Below are 20367 nucleotides of genomic sequence, written 5' to 3'. Positions count from 1 at the left end.
CATTTCATTATGTTCATATCATCCAATGGATGAAGAGTACTCTTGCTTTTGGAACTGCAAAGTATTCACTCCTTCACCACAACTTTTTTCTGCGTGTGGAGCCTTTGCCAAAGAGGACTACTTGACCTTTGGGCCCATCCCCCTTCAATGAAGTGGATAGAATCCAATACACATGCAAGAACACACCTTCAATCAAGTAGAATGCTTGATTGAATCAACACATCACCCACACAAGGGTCTAATAAATTGTTATTGCATATCAACAGCTACTTTGGAGCTGATCCCACTAAAACTCAAAAAATAAGAAGTGAAAAATACAAAAAAGCAAAAAAAAAACTTAGGTTGTCAGCCCCTAATGGGTTGATGCCTATTACAGTAAAAGCACCAAAATACCCTTTAAGGGTATTTCGGTTTACAGTTGAGTAAATATACATATAAGTATATGTATATGTATATGTATACATATACATATACATATACGTAAATCTTAACACCTCCCCTCAAACTCATGGTACAACTACCGAGAGTTTTCCAAGTAGGAAATGAAATTTGTGTGACGGTAACGCTTTGGTGAAGAAATCCGTGAGTTGATACTCTGATGGAACATAAGGCAGTGTGATAGTCTTCCGCAGGAATTCTTCACGAACGTAGTGGCAATCCATCTCAATGTGTTTCGTCCTCTCATGAAATGTATGATTGCTTGCAATGTATACAATGCTCTTGTTGTCACAGCACAATTTTTAAGGTTCTGTAATATGAACCCCCAAGTCTTCGAAAAGTTGTCTCGGCCATACTAACTCAGATGTAGAGGTCGTCATGGCTTGATACTCAACTTCAATGGAGGAGAGTGACACTTTCTGTTATTTTTTGCATCGCCATGAAATTAGAGTCACCTATAAATACACATAAACTAGTGGTTGAGCGTCTATCATTGGCATCCCCTTCCCAATCAGAATCTAAATATGCAATGACTTCTAGTGAGGAGGAAGATGATAAAAACAAAACAAAATTAGTAGATTTTTTAATATATTTAACAATTTTCATTAAAGCACTCATATGCACGGTAGTGGGAACATGCTGAAATTGACTAGCAGAATAAATAACATGAGATATATAAGGACGGGTAATAAAAAGATAAGACAAAGCCGCAATCATCTGTATGTAGGGCGTTGGATCTTGCAAAGGCTCTCAATCATCTGTCTTCATCTTGGCAAATATGACTTTCGAAGTATCGACCAATTTTTCATCTGAGAGTCATGATCTTTCAATGATCTCAGTTGCGTATTTTGTCTGTAACAAAAAATAACCACGATTTGAGTAAGCAACTTCTATTCCGAGAAAATATTGTAAAAACCCAAGATCTGTCATATCAAAGTTGGCTTTAAGCACATCTTTGTTATGGTTAACTCCCTCTTATCATCTCCTGCGATTATCATATCATCTACATATAACAATAGAATCATCATTCCAGCATTAGAAGACTTAACAAACAATGAGTATCGCTAAAGCAAGATTTAAAATAAAGTTTCGTCATCACATCACTGAACCTATCGTACCAAGCTTTTGGAGTTTGCTTTAGGCCATACAAGGCCGTACGTAATCAGAAAGTTTTTTCATGTGCTAAAGACAAACCAGGAAGAGGATCCATGTATACTTCTTCATCTAGGTTGCCGTTTAGAAATGCATTCTTAACGTCCATTTGAAATATGGGTCACTTTCTAATCAATGCTATAGCAATGCGAGTTCTCATAGTAGTCATGCGAGCAACTGGAGCAATGTCTCATCATAGTCAATCTCATATTCTTGACTATATCACTTGGCTACTAACCCAGCCTTATATCTTTCTAATATTCCGTCGTACTTAGTTTTTACCTTGTAAACCCATCTGCACCCTATACTTTTTCTTCCTTTAGATAAGGTTTAGATTTCCCAAGTTTTTGTCTTTTCTAATGCTTCCAACTCATCATTCATGACCTCAATCCATTCATGTTGGTGTTTAGCCTCATGATATGATTGAGGTTCGAAATACGAGTGAATGGCCATTAGGCAAGATCTAAACCTAGGTTTAAAGGAATCATATGATACAAATCTACTAGGAGCTTTCAAAATTCTTATGGATTTTCTAAGGTTAGAAGGGTCTTCTTCTTGGTATTGAGAATATCTTTCTAAAGCACTTTGTGGGTTATCTTAAGTACGACGAGTATAAGTTTATAAATTATCATGAGATAGGTCCACATTGTCAAGACTCCTATTCCCATTTTCATTTGTTACGTGAATGTTTTGACTCTCATGAATATTTTCAATCTTGTCACTGACTAGATCAAAGAGGAACGAATAATCACAACTCATCGTTCATGGCCTTAACCCATTCTTGACGATGTTTAGCCTCATGATATGATTGAGGTTAAGAATATGAGTCAATGGCCATTAGGCAAGATCTATACTTTGGTTCAAAGGAATCATATGATACAAATCTACTAGAAGCTCTTGAAATTCTTATGGATTTTCTAAAGCTAAAAGAATCTTCTTCTTGACTTTGAGAGTATCTTTCTAAAGCGCATGGTGGGTGATCTTCGATACATCGAGCATAGGTTTGTAAATTATTGTGAGATAGGTCTACATTGTCAAGATTCCTACTAACATTCTCATTTGTCTTGTGCATGTCTTGGTTCTCATGAATATTTTCACACTTATCATTGACTAGGTCAAAGAGGAACGAAGAATCACAACTCTCTTGGATATTTTCTTTGGTAAAACCTTTTTTATTTTCAAGAAATGTAACATTTCGATAAACATACAATTCGTTTCTTTCAATGTCATAACACCTATATCCTTTTTTGTTTTCGGCATAGCCCAGAAACACACAAGGAATGGCTTTAGGGGAGAGTATCATTCTTGCTGGTAAGAACAAAACATTTGCACCCGAAGACCCTTAACCTTTTATATTCATGAGACATTTTACAAAGTTTTTCAATAGGAAAGATATTTTCAATATTTTTTGAAGGCATTCTATTTATTAAATAGATCGTCATAAGTACGACTTCGACCCAAAAATCTTTTGGAACATTTCTAGATACTAGAAGTGTTCTAGTGGTCTCAATAATGTGTTTATGCTTCCTTTCGACAAGTCCATTTTGTTGAGGGATGCACGGACACGATTTTTTATGTATAATTCTATTTAAGCCAAGATAATTTTCAAATTCTTTTGACACAAATTCTCCTGCGGAATCAGTTCTAAAGATTTGAATATTGGTTTTAAATTGATTCTTTATATAACTATTACATTTTTTAAAACAATCAAATTCTTCTGATTTGTGTTTTAAAAAGAATATCCAAGAGTGTCTACTATAATCATCTACAAACACAACATAATAGGAAACGCCTCCTTTGGATACGATTTGTGCGGGTCCCCATACATCCAAATGTACTAATTCAAATGGATTCTTAGTTATAAGGTGTCTTGTTCCAAAAGGTAAAGACTTCGTTTTACCAAGAATGCAATTTTTCACATATAAAATTTTTTTCTTTACAATTTAAAAAAAATGGAAACAATTGTAATTTGGTCACACTAGGATGTCTTACTCTTTTGTGCCAAATTTCTATATTTTTCTTTTCCACAAAATTACAAAAAAGTTGTTTTGGCAATTCTAGATTGTCCACAACATAGAGGTCTCCTCTTCTATGGCCTTGCCCAATCGGCTTCCCGAACTGGAGATCCTGTATTAGACAATCATTAGATGGCGAGTCTCTTTTATGAAAAAACTATTTTGCAACCATAGTCCACAATTTAAGAAACTAATAAAAGATTTAAATTTAATTTTGGCACTACTCTAATATTTTGTATGTGAAAGATAGGTGTTTTTAATAAATATCAAAACTTTTGATTTTCAAAGAAGTGCCATCAGCAGTTGAAACACAAGAATCATTTGAATTAAACTTGCATTCGGTCAATATGGACTCATTAGGGGTTATATGAAATGAAGCACCGGAGTCTAAGATCCAAGAAGTCTTACCATGGTTGTCACTTGTAGATATGGCCGCTCCTGAATAAGAAGAATCTCGAGCTTTAAGCATAAATTGCAACGCCTCCATTAGTTGAGCTAGAGAGTGAACCGATGCATTTGGATTCATCCACTTCACTCCTTTCAACCGAAGCTACTCTTTTGTCTTCTTTATAATCCTCCTTTCTTTTGGGACAAAAAGGTTTGATGTGTCCCAGTTCATAGCAATGGCAGCAAATAATTTTTTCACCTTTTTTAGAATCATCATCACCCCTTTTTTCATAGTTGTTGGGGTTTCTACCATTCTCATTTCTTACAAAAATGAGGTGGTTTATAACTCGGTATGATTTTCGAGCTTTGACATAGCAAGCACGAATTCTTCATTCTTAGAAGTGGATGATCTTTTCAATCTATTTTCTTCCATAGTTAATTCTTTAAGTGTTTCAACTATGGAGGGGACCCCTCTTCTATGAATGAGAGCGGATTTAGTTCCTTCAAATTCGAACCTAAGCCCATTTATGAATTGATAGAAATGCTCCACTTTGATTTGATTTTTGCGGAGCTAAACATCTTATGGGCAATGCCAGTTTGACTCAAGAAGGGTCAATTCATCCCAAATGAGAGAGAGTACATTGTAATACTTCCTTATGCTCATCTCCCCTTGAGTCATGGTCCTTACTTTGTTTTGGACGTTACACATATGCACAATATCCTTAAGACTATACATGTCTTTAAGATATTTCCAAGCATTACTAGCGAAGTCAAACTTCGTCAAACTAGAACACTTTGAATGTTCACACCATTGATGAGTCATCCAATAATTTTGGAATAACCCATCCTCTATTCCTTCCATCTTTTCTCATATTCAGAAACGGATTTAGCCATTTCCTCTCCTTGAAGCGCAACTTCTTTTTCATTCTCAATTTTTTCAAGGATGAGTTTAAGCTCATTTTTGGTGCCGTCAACCAACCCCCAAAGCCCTTTTTCCCATATTTTATGTTTTACCATGGATGCCCACATCACATAGTTGGTGTCATTTAGGCGTGGGAATGAAGACTATCACTTTCCTCCCATTCTCTATTTACAATAAGAGAAAAGAAAAGAAGAGAAAGAGTGCAATACAAGACTTTTTGGAGATGAATTGTTTCCCGATGTAACAATCGGAATTTTGTTGAATTTTGCCAAGTCCACGATCCTCCTCTTGATCACGATCTTTCTTCTAACAAGCACCCTTTGGAACACCAAAGCTTTGATACCATGTAATGAAGTGGATTGAATCCAATACATATGCAAGAATACACCTTCAATCAAGTAGAATGCTTGATTGAATCAACACATCACCCACACAAGGGTCTAATAAATTGTTATTGCATGTTAACACTCCAGAGAAAGAGTTAAGAAATACACGAGGCCATATGGCCTATTTATAATACAAGGGCCACAAAGGGAGCAGCCCAAAGTGACTGTTGGGCTGGGAGCAGCTCCAACAGTTACTTTGGAGCTGCTCCCAATAAAACTCAAAAAATAAAAAGTGAAAAATACACAAAAAAAAAGCAGGTTGTCAGCCCCTAATGGGCCGACGCCTTTTACATTAAAAGGACCAAAATACCCTTGATGGGTATTTCGGTTTATAGTTGAGTACATATACATATATGTATATGTATATGTATATATATACATATACTTATATGCATATGTATATATATACATATACATATATATATATATATATATATATATGTATATCTTAACACCCCCAAGGATAAAACTTTTGCCTGGCGTGCACAGGGAAAATCAATACCCAAGATCACTTGAAGAAGAAAGGAACACATCTAGTGAGTTGGTGCTACTTCTACCACTTGGATAAAAGGACACTACAACACATATTATGTGGTTTTGTCCATTTACAAATGTGCCTGGACAGACATCTCACTGAATCTTAATTCTGCAAAGCTGCCTAAGGCATCATTTGAGACCGGGACGCTTCATATGGCTTGATAGGAATCAGGGAATCTTCAAAGGGAAGTCTTCAATCCAGATAGCATTGATTGACTAATACGTAGAGACCTATTGGCTTGAAACGTGAAAAAAATGGCCAGAATGATACTTCCTGGAGCAGCATCACTAGAATGGAGAATGTGCCTTCCCTTATCCTGAAAAATTTGTACTGGGAAGTCCTTTGTATGGGTCACCCCTTGTCACGTACTTTTTTTTTAATGAATTTTATTTCTCTCAAAAAAACACCAGCTATAACAAACTTAAACCTTAAAATAAGAGCCAAAATCAAGAATGCAAAAATAATCTCATAAAGATAAAAAACATCTATTTCAAAAAAAGAAACCCACAAAAATTAACAAAACTTAAAAATAAAAATGAATAACAAACAAATAAATAAATAAGAAACTTTTCAGAGGAAATTATTTTATTTTCAAGTGATTCTACACAAAATAACTCTAACAAAAAATAAATCAAAACATAAAGTCAAGAACCAAGAACTAAGATTACGTACATAATGTAACAAGAAAATAAAATACAATAAAACCACAACCACTTCATAAGAAGAATCAACAAAAAAAGAAAGCACAAAAAGATAAGGAAAAAAGAAAAGAAACAACTTATTCGCCTCCTCCCCACCCTGTGAAGAAATGCCCTTTTCATACAAAATATACAGTTTAGGAGTTTGTTAGTTTCAACCCCAACAAAAGATATGGCGAGATAGATGGACTATTTCCCTCTAGATGAATATAAAAGTCACTTTAGCATCTGATAGGGGTATCTCTGACCACATAAACATCAATGAACTAGCAAAAAAAAGGTCAAGGATGTAAGTTCAACCTAAACCTCACCCACAGACAGGCCTGAAGTTCACTTTGCCTCCATTAGCCTTAAAAGTCTCAAGGTATGCATATCAGCACAGATGACCATAAGCTTACATAGTATAATAACTGTAGTTTGTATCTTCTGGTTCTATTATAGATATCCATGTCTTTTCATTCTTATTGTATACGTACATTCTTCATTTACTCTTGCAGGCCTCAGCAGTGAAAAAACTTGTCTACTATGTCACAGGGATTCGGCCAACCAGGTGCCGCACCCGTGTCGACGTGATGCGGGTGCGCGTGCGGCACCCGGTGTGGTCAACCCGACCCTCGGTGCGGTCAACGCACCCAGGGTCATATATGTTCAACTTTTGGACTTTGAAAAAAAAACGGCCGATGAAATGGGCTGAGGAGAGGAGGATTAGGGCAAAAAAATTTTGTTTCTATAATATATTTAGGTTGATTTAATTGTGGTGTTAGTTTTTATGATGTAGAATAGAATTGTAGATTGTTAATTTGATTTATTGCATGCATGCATGCATGCATGCATGATGAATTGATTTGATGATATTACGATAATTGTTTTTTATTTTATTAGTGTTACTGTCGTTAACTTGTTAACTGTTAAAACTTAAAAATTATATATATATATATATATATATATATTGTTTATATTTTTGCCCCCCGCACCCCGCACCCAAGTTTTTTTAAAGTGCCACATCGCCGCACCCGCACCCATGTGACATGTCTATAATTAACTTCGATATGATTGAAAGATGCATAAAAATTATACATATTACAGTGAAAGAGGAAGATATACCAAAAGATGCCACACACTACAGAATGGAATATGATATGAAAGCAATATAATACAATGACTTGACAGCCACAACGATTGGAAAGAAATTCTTTTTAGATACAAAGTAACATGATAAAAAACTACAGAGAACATTTAGATGGAAGGTAAAGCCTGACCTTTTGAGTTTTCTCTTGAGATCCATTTGATGTATCCATGGTCTTAGCTGACAGACCACCATGGCTATTAGAAACAGCCCCAGCCTTAGCTGTATTGTCTATCTGCTCCTTTGTGTCACGTACAGAGTAAATTGCTTGAAGCAGCTTCTCTAATGACTTATCACGATAACTATCTCCAGTAAGTGCTTTGAAGTTTGATAAAATTATATAAAACTCAGAAGCTTCATTTGTACAGCTTCCCGGAGTTTCTGCTTTCATGAACTGATCAGATCTAGCTGTGTCATCGTCCCTAGAAACATTAATGGAAGAAATCTGTTTCCTCCGGAGATTTCTCCTGGTTGAAAAATGATCATCCTGATCAACAGAACCCTCTTCAACTTCCAAGTGAGGAAGCTCTCCTAAGCGTTCTCGAGTTTTCTGAACAAGCAGATCAATTTCGTGCTGCTTACTATCTTCATAATCCTTATCAGTAAGCTTCCAGAGTTTTTTTTCAACTGTGTCATACACTTTTTGCACAATAAAACCTGGATGTACTGAACGAAGTGGTAGCTGCTTTCCTAATGGAACAAAATGCACCACACATTTGTGCATAACAGCTTCAGCAGGCACCTCATCACGGTGGAAGCTATAAAACAGCTCCCGTGTATCACATGCCTGCCAGCTTCCTCCACCTTTTTTGTCCGCTTCCTCAGGGCGATAAAACCACTGTCCTAGTACATCCATACTCCCATCCCTTGCCTGTGTAATATCCTAGAACCAAAAGTGGAGGGAAAATGAAAGCAACCATACCATACAAGGAAGACAACAAAAGGTTTTATTGTGCATTTGATAAGATTAAAGGGCATTCTCTAGTGTCATCGTTGACACAATTCCTCCTAACGGCAGCATTTGAACCACAAAGCTAGAAGCAGAAACTAAAAGACTGCAAGTATCTTTGCAGATCATATATATCAAGTCAATACATGTGCATACATACAAAACGTGTTTGTGTGTGCATGTGCATGTCTTCAATGGAGTCAAAGCAAGAAGAATTGATTCTTTGGGCTTAAGTTTGTGCAGTTTTTTCTTCTAGAAAGTCTGACTTGTTCTACATTTGCATCCACCCATCTACATCTATGCTGATGTTGACTATCCATACACCAATGAAATTTCAAATTTTGCCCAGAATTATTAAAAATTTCCTGTTAGCAACTTAGCATCATTTTGGTTCCTTGCTTGCATTTCATAATTGGAACAACTTAATTCCAAAGGTTTGGTTGGAATTCCAGCTGTTAGGTCTAGTCTAATGGCTAATCCCCCTCCCTCTTGTGTATATATTGGGGTTAGACCCCATTTAAAGTATGCTTGCTCTTGAACATTCTTTGTTAATAAAATTATTAATTTTTATATTGTGCTCTCTTGTGCCCACTGTGGCCTGTGAGTGTGTGCCCTTGGTGATCTATTTGCTATTTGCCTTTGGTGGCCTTGTGTGTGTTGAAGTACTGATTGTGTGAACTTATTGCTCTCTTGGATCTATTTCTTTATAGTCACCTTTTTCAACCAGTACCATGCAAAATAGAACTAAATTTTCCAGTGCCTTGCTCTGAAGAGAAAGGAAGAAGTTACTATTACGAAAAATAAGGCAAGCTCAGCAAAGAATAACATAATGAACCAATTAAGCACAAAAATCGTTACACTTATGTGAATATATCATACTCTTATATGATCTCAACTACTATTTATGTGGTCAACAGCTGATCCATAAGAAACCAAATAAATGATAGTGTTTGATGCAATCCAAAGGAGCAGATAAAACACACTTACCTTAATTATTGCAACATAAGGCTTCACATTTGCCACTTCAGGAGTTAAAAGTACAGGATCCTCCTATAAGAAAATAAAAAAGAAATGACAATAATGAAAAGCAATAAACAACCTAACAAGCTTATCTAAGGACATTAAAAAGCTTTACCAAAGAATTCCCTCCATGAATAAACAGAACTACATTTGTAGTTTCAACCTTCAAAACTTAACAATTGCCTAAGACCTCGTGAATGGTTCTAATAATCCTTGGCAATTTCTTCAACAATATGATTGTACAATGATAAGTGAAACTGATATACGGAAATAAAGGGCAGTTTTAGAGTTTCTTTTTTTCTGATGTATGTGGGTTGGTGAGATGCCAATGAATCAAATGAAGAGTATGCTTCACTGACTTATTTTTTGTGACCTGAGCCCTCAAACAGAAAGCATCTCTCTTGCTGTCTTATAGCATTTGAAGCCAATGCAAGAAGCCAGTGCCTTGCCACAAGGGTTGCATGATGTACCTCGAGGATTCACACACCAAAAAGAACTACAGAAACAAACACATATTGGCATGCAAACATACACTAAAGAAATAAAAGGCCATTTGAGAGTTTCTTTATGTATATATGTATATATGGAAAATGATTAGCTCATAAATGCTCTAGAATATAAACACTTCATAAAGATACAGTTATGGGTGTTTTTTGCTAAATCTGAACCTACAGATGTGTTTAGCATTGTTTATTTACTAAAAGTGGTGCTTTGAATCAAATTAATTTGACCAGAAATTTATTTTATCATCAAATTTTAGAGCAATATGAGCCATTGATTTTTTTATTACTCTAAAAATGCATCTAAACATGAAAAGTGACCCATATAAATAACATGTTTTAATAAGTAAATTATAGAAAATTACATTCCTAAGCTCATACCAAGTAAACACTTACACATGCTTTTTTAAGCCATTTAGGATGGTTTAGGAGATAAGCCTGTTAAGGACCTATGCATTACTCATAACTAAATAAATAGACAATTATATAAGGGAAAATATTTGGCGCTAATGAAGATCTGGAACTCATGAGCTAGAAACTATAGGTGCAAACTGTATCAACTTAATGTAACCACAAACATGTGTTCAGCATGGCTTGTTGCTGAGGATTGGACCTTGGATCATGTTTTCCAACTTAAGAACACATTTTTTGAGTTATGAAGTTTTGGCACATTGTAGGCCATTGCTATTTTAATCCCTTTAAAACCTACAATCATGTGATTCAAAAATCATTTCCTACTAAATATACCGCATAGAACACATAAACATTTAAAAAAATAACGGCATTTCTACCCTATAGTTCTCTGTACCTTCACTAGTACCAGATATTTACCCTATATATATTGGGTAATATTTGGTCATGGCAACTTAACCACCCAAATGAGCTGAAAATCATAGGTGTGAGTCATGTAGACTGAATTGGAACCCATAGATGTGTTCAACATGGTTCAAATGTTAGGAATCGGCCTTTTTATCATGTTTTTTAGAAGAATAAGTACGATTCTGCAAGCTGAAAATTTTTGGTACATGGTAGGCCATTGATTTTTGACCAGAAACCTACCTACACATCGTAATGAGATGATCCAAGAGCCAATTCCAACTAACCAAACCATGTAGATTACATCAGCGTGGTTAGATTCACGAAAAAAAATCACTCGTACCTCATGGCATCCTAACCGAATATCAAGCCTACTACACACACTCACACAGTGATGATAGGGTGCTCCAAAAGTACTTACACCCACCTAAGTAGAAACCATGGGTCTACAGTGCGTCTTCTCAATCAGACCTCATAACATATGCAGCATAGTTTCTTTGATAGCAATCATCCCTTGAACATGATTAGGTTTTTTTAAGTCATGAAATTTCGACACAATGTAGGCCATTGAATTTTCAAGATCTTAAAAGACTGACACGTACATCACAAATAATCACAATCTAAAACTTGTTCTTTTACTAAGAAATGCATGTAGATGAAATCTGTAGTATTTGATTGGCAAAAAATCATAAAAAAACTTAGTTGCAACTAGATGGTGTAGGTGCTCTTGGAGAACCCTATCATTATATGTATTTATATATTTAGTCTTTTCTGATGGATATGGGTGTGACAATGAATCTCTCTCTCTCTCTCTCTCTCTCTCTCTCTCTCTCTCTCTCTCTCTCTCTCTCTCTCTCTCTCTCTCTCTCTCTCTCTCTCTCACACACACACACACACACACACACATACATATATATCCTTTCTGATGGATGTGGATGTGACAATGAATCAAATGAACAGTGTGCTTCCATGACTTTCTGTTAATGGAAAAGAAATCCCTCTTGCTGCTTCCAACATTTTTACATCAATGCAAGAAATCATTGCTTTGCCTCCAGGGTAGCATCATGCAGCTTGAGGCTTCACATGACAAATTTTCTTTTTTTAGAAAAAGATTATTCAAAATATCAGCAAGAAGTACATCAAAGCAGCAGCAGGAGCAATGAATTATGGACACAGCTAATAAGCATGAAAAAAAGGCCTAAGCCAATCAAGTTCATCAAGACAACATTCCCCTTTGATGCTTAACACAACTCTTGATTAAATAGAAAAAATCAGAAACATAAATTTGAGTTCCCTTGAAGATACAGCATTTCCGGTCTTTCCACATATTCCACCAGCCTAAGACTCTGTTTGGAAACTGACAGTCGGATGGAGTTTATGCAATTAAAAAGGCAGCAGCTACCGAATCACCTCTAAGAGGTGGTAGTTACCAAATCCCAGATTTGGAGCAATTACAAAGGGGAGATGGTTTCACTTACTCTCCCAAATGCATAAACTCCCATCCCAGCTGCTAATTTACAAACCTCCACCACCAAGGTAGTTTCACCATATTATTACCAAATGCATATACTCCCATCCCAGCTACCAGTTCCCAAATAAAGGCTAAATGGAGCCAACATTGCGACACTAATCACCATCTCTTGCCTTTTCTTCAAAACCCCACAAACATAGATCTCCTATGGGATCGGCCTCATTGACTCCAAACCTAATAAAATGACCAGAATTTTTGTTCAATTCTTTGGAAGAAAACATATTGTCGAAACATATGGAAAACTGTTTCTGCAGCACCCATATACATACAGCATCTGCTAGCCCCATAAACATGCTCTCTCTCTCTCTCTCTCTCTCTCTCTCTCTCTCTCTCTCTCTCTCTCTCTCTCTCTCTCTCTCTCTCTCTGGTCATCCCCAATGTCATCTCATATTCCAAGGTGTTGGGGAGGAGCAAATTGTAAATGGTCCTAACCTTTTGCTTTTTGCAAAAAATGCCCACTCTTAAGACTCAATCCTGCAATCGCTCACTAGGAGCCTGAGCTCTCTCTCTCTCTCTCTCTCTCTCTCTCTCTCTCTCTCTCTCTCTCTCTCTCTCTCTCTCTCTCTCTCTCTCTCTATATATATATATATATATATATATATATATATATATATATATATATATATATATGTACATCCTAACTGTATTAACCAATTCAAAAAATCATACTTGCAAGTATTAGCTTAATCTGCACCTGCAGATGTATTCTTTGTAGCTTATTGAGTAGAAATCATGTACTGCATTAGCAAGTTTCAAGTTACATGTGCTTTTAGAGAGATCAAAAAGCAATGGCTAGTATAGCACTAAAATTCTATGATTAAAGAAAGTTTTTTTGTTAAATTAATTCAATCAAAAACATGTTTCTTAGTAAATAAACAACGATAAACACATCTACAAGTTCAGGTGTAGCAGAAAATACATACATCTATAATTATTTGAAGTGGTTAGGAAGATAAAGCATAGCACTTATACAAGTATGAGAGACCTTGGATGTAAACAGGGTTGAAAATCTGGTGGTGAAAATGCCATGATGCTGGGAATCAGCTTTGCTCAAGGGGTTTTCAGATGTTTGCTAAGTAGTCGTACGTTTTCTGTTTGATTTTGTGTCAAAATTATCAATGCCTCCCTTGGGTTGCCGTTAGCCCAATAGAAACGGTCCAGCGTGATTCCCTTACCCATTATGGTTAGTCTTATCAACAAATTGAGATTAAATTGTAATTTCAATGTTAAATGATTTAATAAAGAATAAAAAACAAGTTTAAAACTTTTGAATAACTCCTTTTTGTAGCCATAGGAGCCCATAGATGACTCTCCATGATCACCAACCCTATAGCTCAAACCCAATGTCTCCCACTGGCCGTGTAGTCAAACCATGATAGAATGGTTTTCTCCCATTATTCATGGCTCTCCAATTGTATTCAAATCTAGCTATGAGGTTCATACACTTAACTAGATTTGTCGATCACAACTGGACCATCAATAATGCATAGATTTAAACATATCTTAAACTCATGTATGACACATCTATAGAGAACAATTCTTCGGATATACATTTTGTAGAGTGATATAAAACCATATCAGTAGTAAGCAGATAACTAATTGTGAGTTCATTAATTTCTATTTTATCAAGAGAATAATAACATTTCATCATTATTTCTCCACTCTTCATCAAGGTAATAGAAACCTGATTATGACAATATATTTGAACTAGCCTGGTGGTTATGCCCTATGTCACATAGGTGCAGGTGCAGATGCAGATATGGGTGCAGGTACAAAGGATGTGACAAGGCAATCTCAAAGAACTTGGGTGCGAGGGTGCAGATATATATATATAGATAGATAGATAGATACACACACACAAGTGTGCGTGTGTGTGCATTTATGTATTTATATATAATATAGAGAAGAGTTACCGGAAGCTTCTTAGATAGGTGTGAAGCTCGTTTCCCAGAAACACGCTTCGGAAGCGCGATACTCCTCGCTTCAGAAACTTGATGAGAACCTCGATTCCACCATGCTTCTATGTTTTCCACACGCTTCATCTATTCTTCTTATATGTTCTCTTACTCAACTTTTCATGTTTTTTATGTGTTTTCTCTCACTCACTTCCATGTGTTTTCTCTAAATGGGTAGTCATCATTTTTAGATTTTGTTAAAAATTTAATTTCTACTCTGAAAATCATGAAATTTAATATTAGTCACTTTTATTTTAGTTTTATTTATGTTTCATTTTAATTCTCATTCAATTCTTATATTTCTTTTTTTATTCCTCGCTTTTGGCTTCCTATACATTTTAAAATGCATCGCTTCTCACTTCCGCTTCCCGTATCGTTTCCTGCTTCCGCTTCCTAGTTTGGCAACCTTGATATAGATAAAACTGAATTTGGTTAGAGTTACCTGAATCCACTTTCAAACAAAAATGAACCTTAGTGTGGTTGACTTCACCTTACACAAAGGAAATTGTGTCCAAGTGTCACACCCGTGCGGAGGGTGTGGGACGGGTACATTGCACAGTTAGAAGTGTCCATGTTACAAAGGTTATGTCTAGCTTCAAATCGTTAATAAAGTGGTGTATCCACATGGCAAAAGTGGTAGAAACAATGCAAGTAATACACTGTTTCTTGTATATATTGTGTTACACGGCCTTGTTTCTTGCATGATAAAGAAACTACAACTCTTCCAAATAATAAAATATATCCAACGGTGGATTTGTCATCATCTTTGTTCCTTATAAAGTTTGACATTAAAATATTATGCTACTGTAAATTCATCCACCTAATAACATATCTTTACGTTTAAGTCCCTTTCGGTACTAAAATATTCTTCTAACTGCTTCCAATGTGTCCAACTGAATTATGTCGGTGCTAGCTAAGTAGACCTTAACCAAAACTATTATATGGTGTCATACATAACACGTCATACATCAAGCTTTCAACAACTTGAGCATAAAGGATGTTCTTGTCCACCCATACAATCATTTTTGCTTAATTTCACCATTTTAGCAATGGGAGTACTAACGACTTGTAACTTCTCATTCTAAACCTTTTAAATCAATGACCAATGTATCTTTCTTCGTTCAAACATAATCTAGATTTTTTATCCCTTATAATCTTTATTCTAAGAACATAAGATGTCTCTCCATGTCTTTCATTTTGAATCAATGTCACGTGGACTCTCCTTAATCCTTACTGCACTCATGTCGACATAGATGTTGGTGCAGGTATGATGCCCAATGCGGCAGGACTTAGGTCCCACCACACCAAGTGCGGTCAACCTGCAACTGAGGTCAAAAAGGTCTAAAAATGGACTCGATCAACACTGAGCAAGTCCTTTTTGAAAAATAAAAAGTAAAAGAAATGGATAAAGGGGGTTAGGGCACATCTCAAAAACCCCTCCTCCCTATGTCACATGGATGCAAATGCGGATACAGATGCAGGTACGAGACACGTCGCAGAAACGCTTGGTACAATATGACAATTTTCAAAATTAGGACTCGTGGACACGACTATACATATGTTATATATACTTATAATATATATATATGTAAAATTATATTTTATAGAAATATTTTGGTTGTGTCAAACACCATGTTGAACATGTTGGATACCATGTCGAACATGTCAAACATTGTATTAGGAGTTTGAACACTGTATCGAATGTGTCAGACACTGTGTCAAGCGTGTCGAACACAGTGTTGGACGTGTCTACCGTATCAGGCACTATGTTGATTGTGTCCTATATGAATCATAACATTTCTCGTGTCCAAGCCTATGCCATGTCAACATGCAATTCGCCCCCTAAGGGGTGTGTCCCTATGATATGGCTACCCCCTCTGTTGTGTCATGTGTGCTTCTCCTCCTACTACGCCCTCATGCTTAAATCATTGGCATGACAAGGTCCCCTTTGGGGAGGTTCTCCATCACGTGAGGTAACTCTCTCTCTCTCTCTCTCTCTCTCTCTCTCTCTCTCTCTCTCTCTCTCTCTCATTTTGTTACTAACGCCTAGCCCTGTAGGGGCAAGTGTTGATTTGGTTTGACATGAATCAGACCTAGTCTAATTCAAATGAAATCAATACCTGGGTGTTGACCCAGGTCTAGCTCAACTAAATGAGACCTGGGTTTGGACCTAGGTATCATTCAATCTGAATCAAACTTGGGCCTGACCTAAGTCTTATTCAATCTGAATCAGATCTGGGTCTAGGTTTAGGTTTGATTCAATTAAATAATACCTTAATCTGGGTCCAGATCTTATTTTAACTATCTCCAATCTAAATCTGGGCCTAGATCTGATTCTGACTCATTTATTATTATTATTATTATTATTATTATTATTGTTATTGTTATTGTTATTATTATTATTATTTTACCCTACCTGCAACCTCGCACACAAGTTCCCGCACCCGTACCCACACCTATGTGACATAGCTTCAAATTGTAACCATGACTTGGTTTTGAACTTTTGACAATTATATCATTATTGTTTTTAGTCAAAAGAATATCCACATGAAATAAAATATCAAATTTTCTCTTTTAAAAACATAAATATAGTGGTTGAACATATTAGCCACATGCCTAATCTGAGTAATGGCTTACAAAATATCAAATACTATTGACACGGTAATTGATAATTCTATATAGGAAATTTTTAAAGGTATACAACTTATCTTCTTAACCCTAAACAACCTGGCCATTCCATAAAGATGGTGTAATATCTCACAAATTTCGCCTCTATTTTAAATTTAATAAATATAATTTTTTTTTATTTAAATAATGATATTTTCGATGTCTGAAAATAAAATAAAATATAATACATATATATTAATATATACATTGTGGTTGATGTTAAAGTGAATCTTGATATGGATCTTGGACCCATTGCCAAGATCCATGATCCATTTATGATATAGATCTTGGATCCGTTGCCAAGATCCATGATTCAATTGTAATATGGATCTTGGAACCACTACCAAGATCCATGATCCATTGGTGATATGGATCTTGAACCTGTTGTTAAGATCCATAATCCATGTATGATAAGGTAAATTAATTTTCTTTTTAAAACTAAATTTATATTAGAGATAAGATAATAACAAGATAATATACATAATATATATATATGAGTCTTGGTCTAGAAAGACTTCTATTTCCATAAGGAAATAGAAGGCTTTCTATTTCCAAAACAAAAGGGACGTCCCCTCTATGGGAGCCCCTCTTGTTTTATAAAACCACATATGAGCCCTCTCTATATATATATACAGATTTTGAGAGAGAGAGAGAGGGCCGAACTGAAAAAAAAAAAGAGGAAAGTGCAGAATCATGATAGAGAGAAAGAGAGAGAGAGAGAGAGATCTTCTCCAACGCCTCCTTTTCGTGAATCTACAAGGTATGGGTTTCTCTTTTAGTCCGTTAGATAAGATCGGCATATGTTGAATCAAACATGGGTTTAAGGGAAGGGAAATAAACCTAAACCGATTTTCGATAAAGGGGTTTTTGTACAGCAGGCTAGGCCAATTAAATTTGTATTGTTTTTTGTTGTAACAGCCTCACCTGATTATGTGTATGGGGTTGTTAATCGTTGAATATGTTGTATGGATGTTTTTTTTTTTTCAGCATAAGTAGTTCTATGGTTTGTGGTTGAAAAGAAACATAAATCAGCGTTCACGCTGGATTTTTAAGGCCTTAAAGAAATCGGTTTTTCACTTGTTCTTACTTTGGGTTTTAAAACCATCAAAAGGAAGCTGTGTGGCTGTAAGCATGCACGTGGGTTTTAAAACCATCAAAATATGTATGGTTTTAGGTTCCACGATGGGTTTTGAAAACAGACAAGGAATCTGCTTCTTTATGGCATTCATATTAGGTTTAAATCATTTAACATGTTGTTTAGTTTTTTGAATTGTGCATATGGATCTGAATATACTTGCTTAATATGAGTATACATGATACTTGTTGTTTGGTTTTATAAAAAAATTTATTGTGCATAGGGCAAAGAATATATTGATCTACTAAACTTTGATTTCTCGACTTCTTGACTGTCTTGATCATTTATCTTGATTGGGATTGACGAACCTACAAATGTAAATTTTCTTTTAGGAACTAATGCTGTGAAAAAATTCTGCTGGGATTAAATGTTCTGGGCATATATATATATATATATATATATATATATATATATATATATATATATATATATATATATATATATATATTTTTTTTTTTATTTATTATTTTTCTGATATGCGAGTTTCCTGGACTCTATGCATGTTGATGAGATCAAGATCTGTTAAAATGTAATTTTCTTGGATTATGGCATATAATGGTTCAGTTTAATGTGTATCTTGAAATTTTTCATATATAGAAATCTTGTGTTTTGGGTTGTCAACATTCAGCTTATGTCCGAATAAAATGACAGATTCTTGATTCTTCAGTTGGGTTTGATGGCTTTGGTATACGATAAAAGAAAATCTGGATTTTATTTATTTGACATACCTTGGTACTACACGAGTACCTTGAACTGAATATGGCTTTAGGTACAGGATGATCTGAACTGTTATAATCACAGTCGGAAACAAGGTCGAACCAGATTTAAATAGTAATCTAACTATATAATCTTGGTATTTCAAAAGCCTATAAATTTGTATTTTTAATAAACAAAATCCGTGTAAAACCCACACAAAAACATGGGGCAGATCCGGATCCAACCCAGACCCGCCAACCCGTTAGGGTTAAGAAACCACAGGGGCGAGGGTTTCTTTTAAACCCTCTCCCCCGCGCTGCTGAGTACCCCCCTTCCTCCCTCTGCCAAAAAGGGAAACCCCTTTGGGGTTTCCCGATTCGAGCCCTCCCGTGCTTTTAAAAGCACGTAAGGGTGAGGGGGAAACCCTCACCCCTACGCCTCCCACGTCCTCTCCTCCTCACATCTCTCTCTCTCTCTCTCTCTCTCTCTCTCTCTCTCTCTCTCTCTCTCTCTCTCTCTCTCTCTCTCTCTCTCTCTCTCTCTCGTTGCGATTTCTGGCAAGCCCTGACACCGCCGATGCCTCCCCCTCTGTCGCTCCTTGCGATTTTCGGCAGCAATGCAACCGACCCCTCCCGTTCCCTATTTTCAACAATCGCGACCTCGCACGACAGTCGACCCCGCCCTCTCTCCAGGTATGTCTTCTTCTTCGTCTTCCTCTTTTCGGGCTGTCGGAGGGCCGATCGGAGGCCGGCGGCCCCCTGTCGTGCCTTCCCCTTCTCCCCCCTTTCTTCTGTGTTCGCAGGGAGGCCGGCAGCCCCCTGCCGCACCTCCCCACTCTCTTTTCATTCGCCGGGAGGCTAGCAGGAGGTTGAAGCCCCCTGTTGTGCCTCCCCTCTCTCCCTGTGTTCCCTTCTTGGTAGGGGAGGGATCGAGCCCCCTTCTTGTGCTCTTTTTTTTTGCAGAGGAGGGGTCGAGCCCCTCCCTGCGCTCCCTATTGGCAGAGGAGGGGTTGAGCCCCTCCCTTTCTGTTGTTGGCGGGCAGGGGCTCGCTGTTAAATTATGTATATATTAATATATATATATACATATACTTATATATATATACATTCGTATATATATAAGTATATATACATAATTTATTTTCTTTTTCTGTACAACCAAAAACCCGATAGGGGTGTTTTGGTAAATTACCATGTAATCTTTCCTTTTTTATTTTCCCTTTTTTTCTTTCTTTTTCCCTTTTTTCTTTTTTTATTTCTTATTTTTCACTTTGGAGGACCATAAGGGGCCCCACCCATCTAGTCGTTGGGGCCCCAACGATCATATTTATGACCGTTGGGGCTCCCAACGACTAGAAGGGAGCCCCCTTTATGGTCTCCTTTTTAGTTCTCCTCCTCTATAAATAGAGGAGGCTCTCTCCTTGTAAAAGCATGGGG

At 36.4% G+C, this 20367-nt stretch overlaps 1 protein-coding gene across 4 annotated transcripts in view; it reads right to left on the bottom strand.

The window, feature by feature from the left end:
• LOC149830032 (ASI1-immunoprecipitated protein 3-like) overlaps window positions 1-20367 on the bottom strand; it is a 164687-nt gene that overhangs the window by 100554 nt on the left and 43766 nt on the right. For 3 of the 4 annotated variants that reach the window (XM_090016269.1, XM_090016270.1, XM_090016271.1), the window contains exons 2-3: window positions 9599-9661; window positions 7796-8545 (exon numbers count right to left, since the gene is read on the bottom strand). In XM_090016269.1, coding sequence (XP_089872395.1) covers window positions 7796-8545; window positions 9599-9661 — 813 coding nt within the window. The remainder of the gene's footprint in view (window positions 1-7795; window positions 8546-9598; window positions 9662-20367) is intronic. The other variant, XM_090016272.1, reaches the window with a different exon arrangement.

Source organism: Nuphar pumila, chromosome 8 (assembly GCF_984573655.1).
Source record: "Nuphar pumila chromosome 8, dmNupPumi1.hap1.1, whole genome shotgun sequence".
Lineage (NCBI taxonomy): Eukaryota > Viridiplantae > Streptophyta > Magnoliopsida > Nymphaeales > Nymphaeaceae > Nuphar > Nuphar pumila.
Note: the sequence above shows the minus strand (reverse complement) of the source record. Positions and strands in the feature narration are given on the sequence as shown.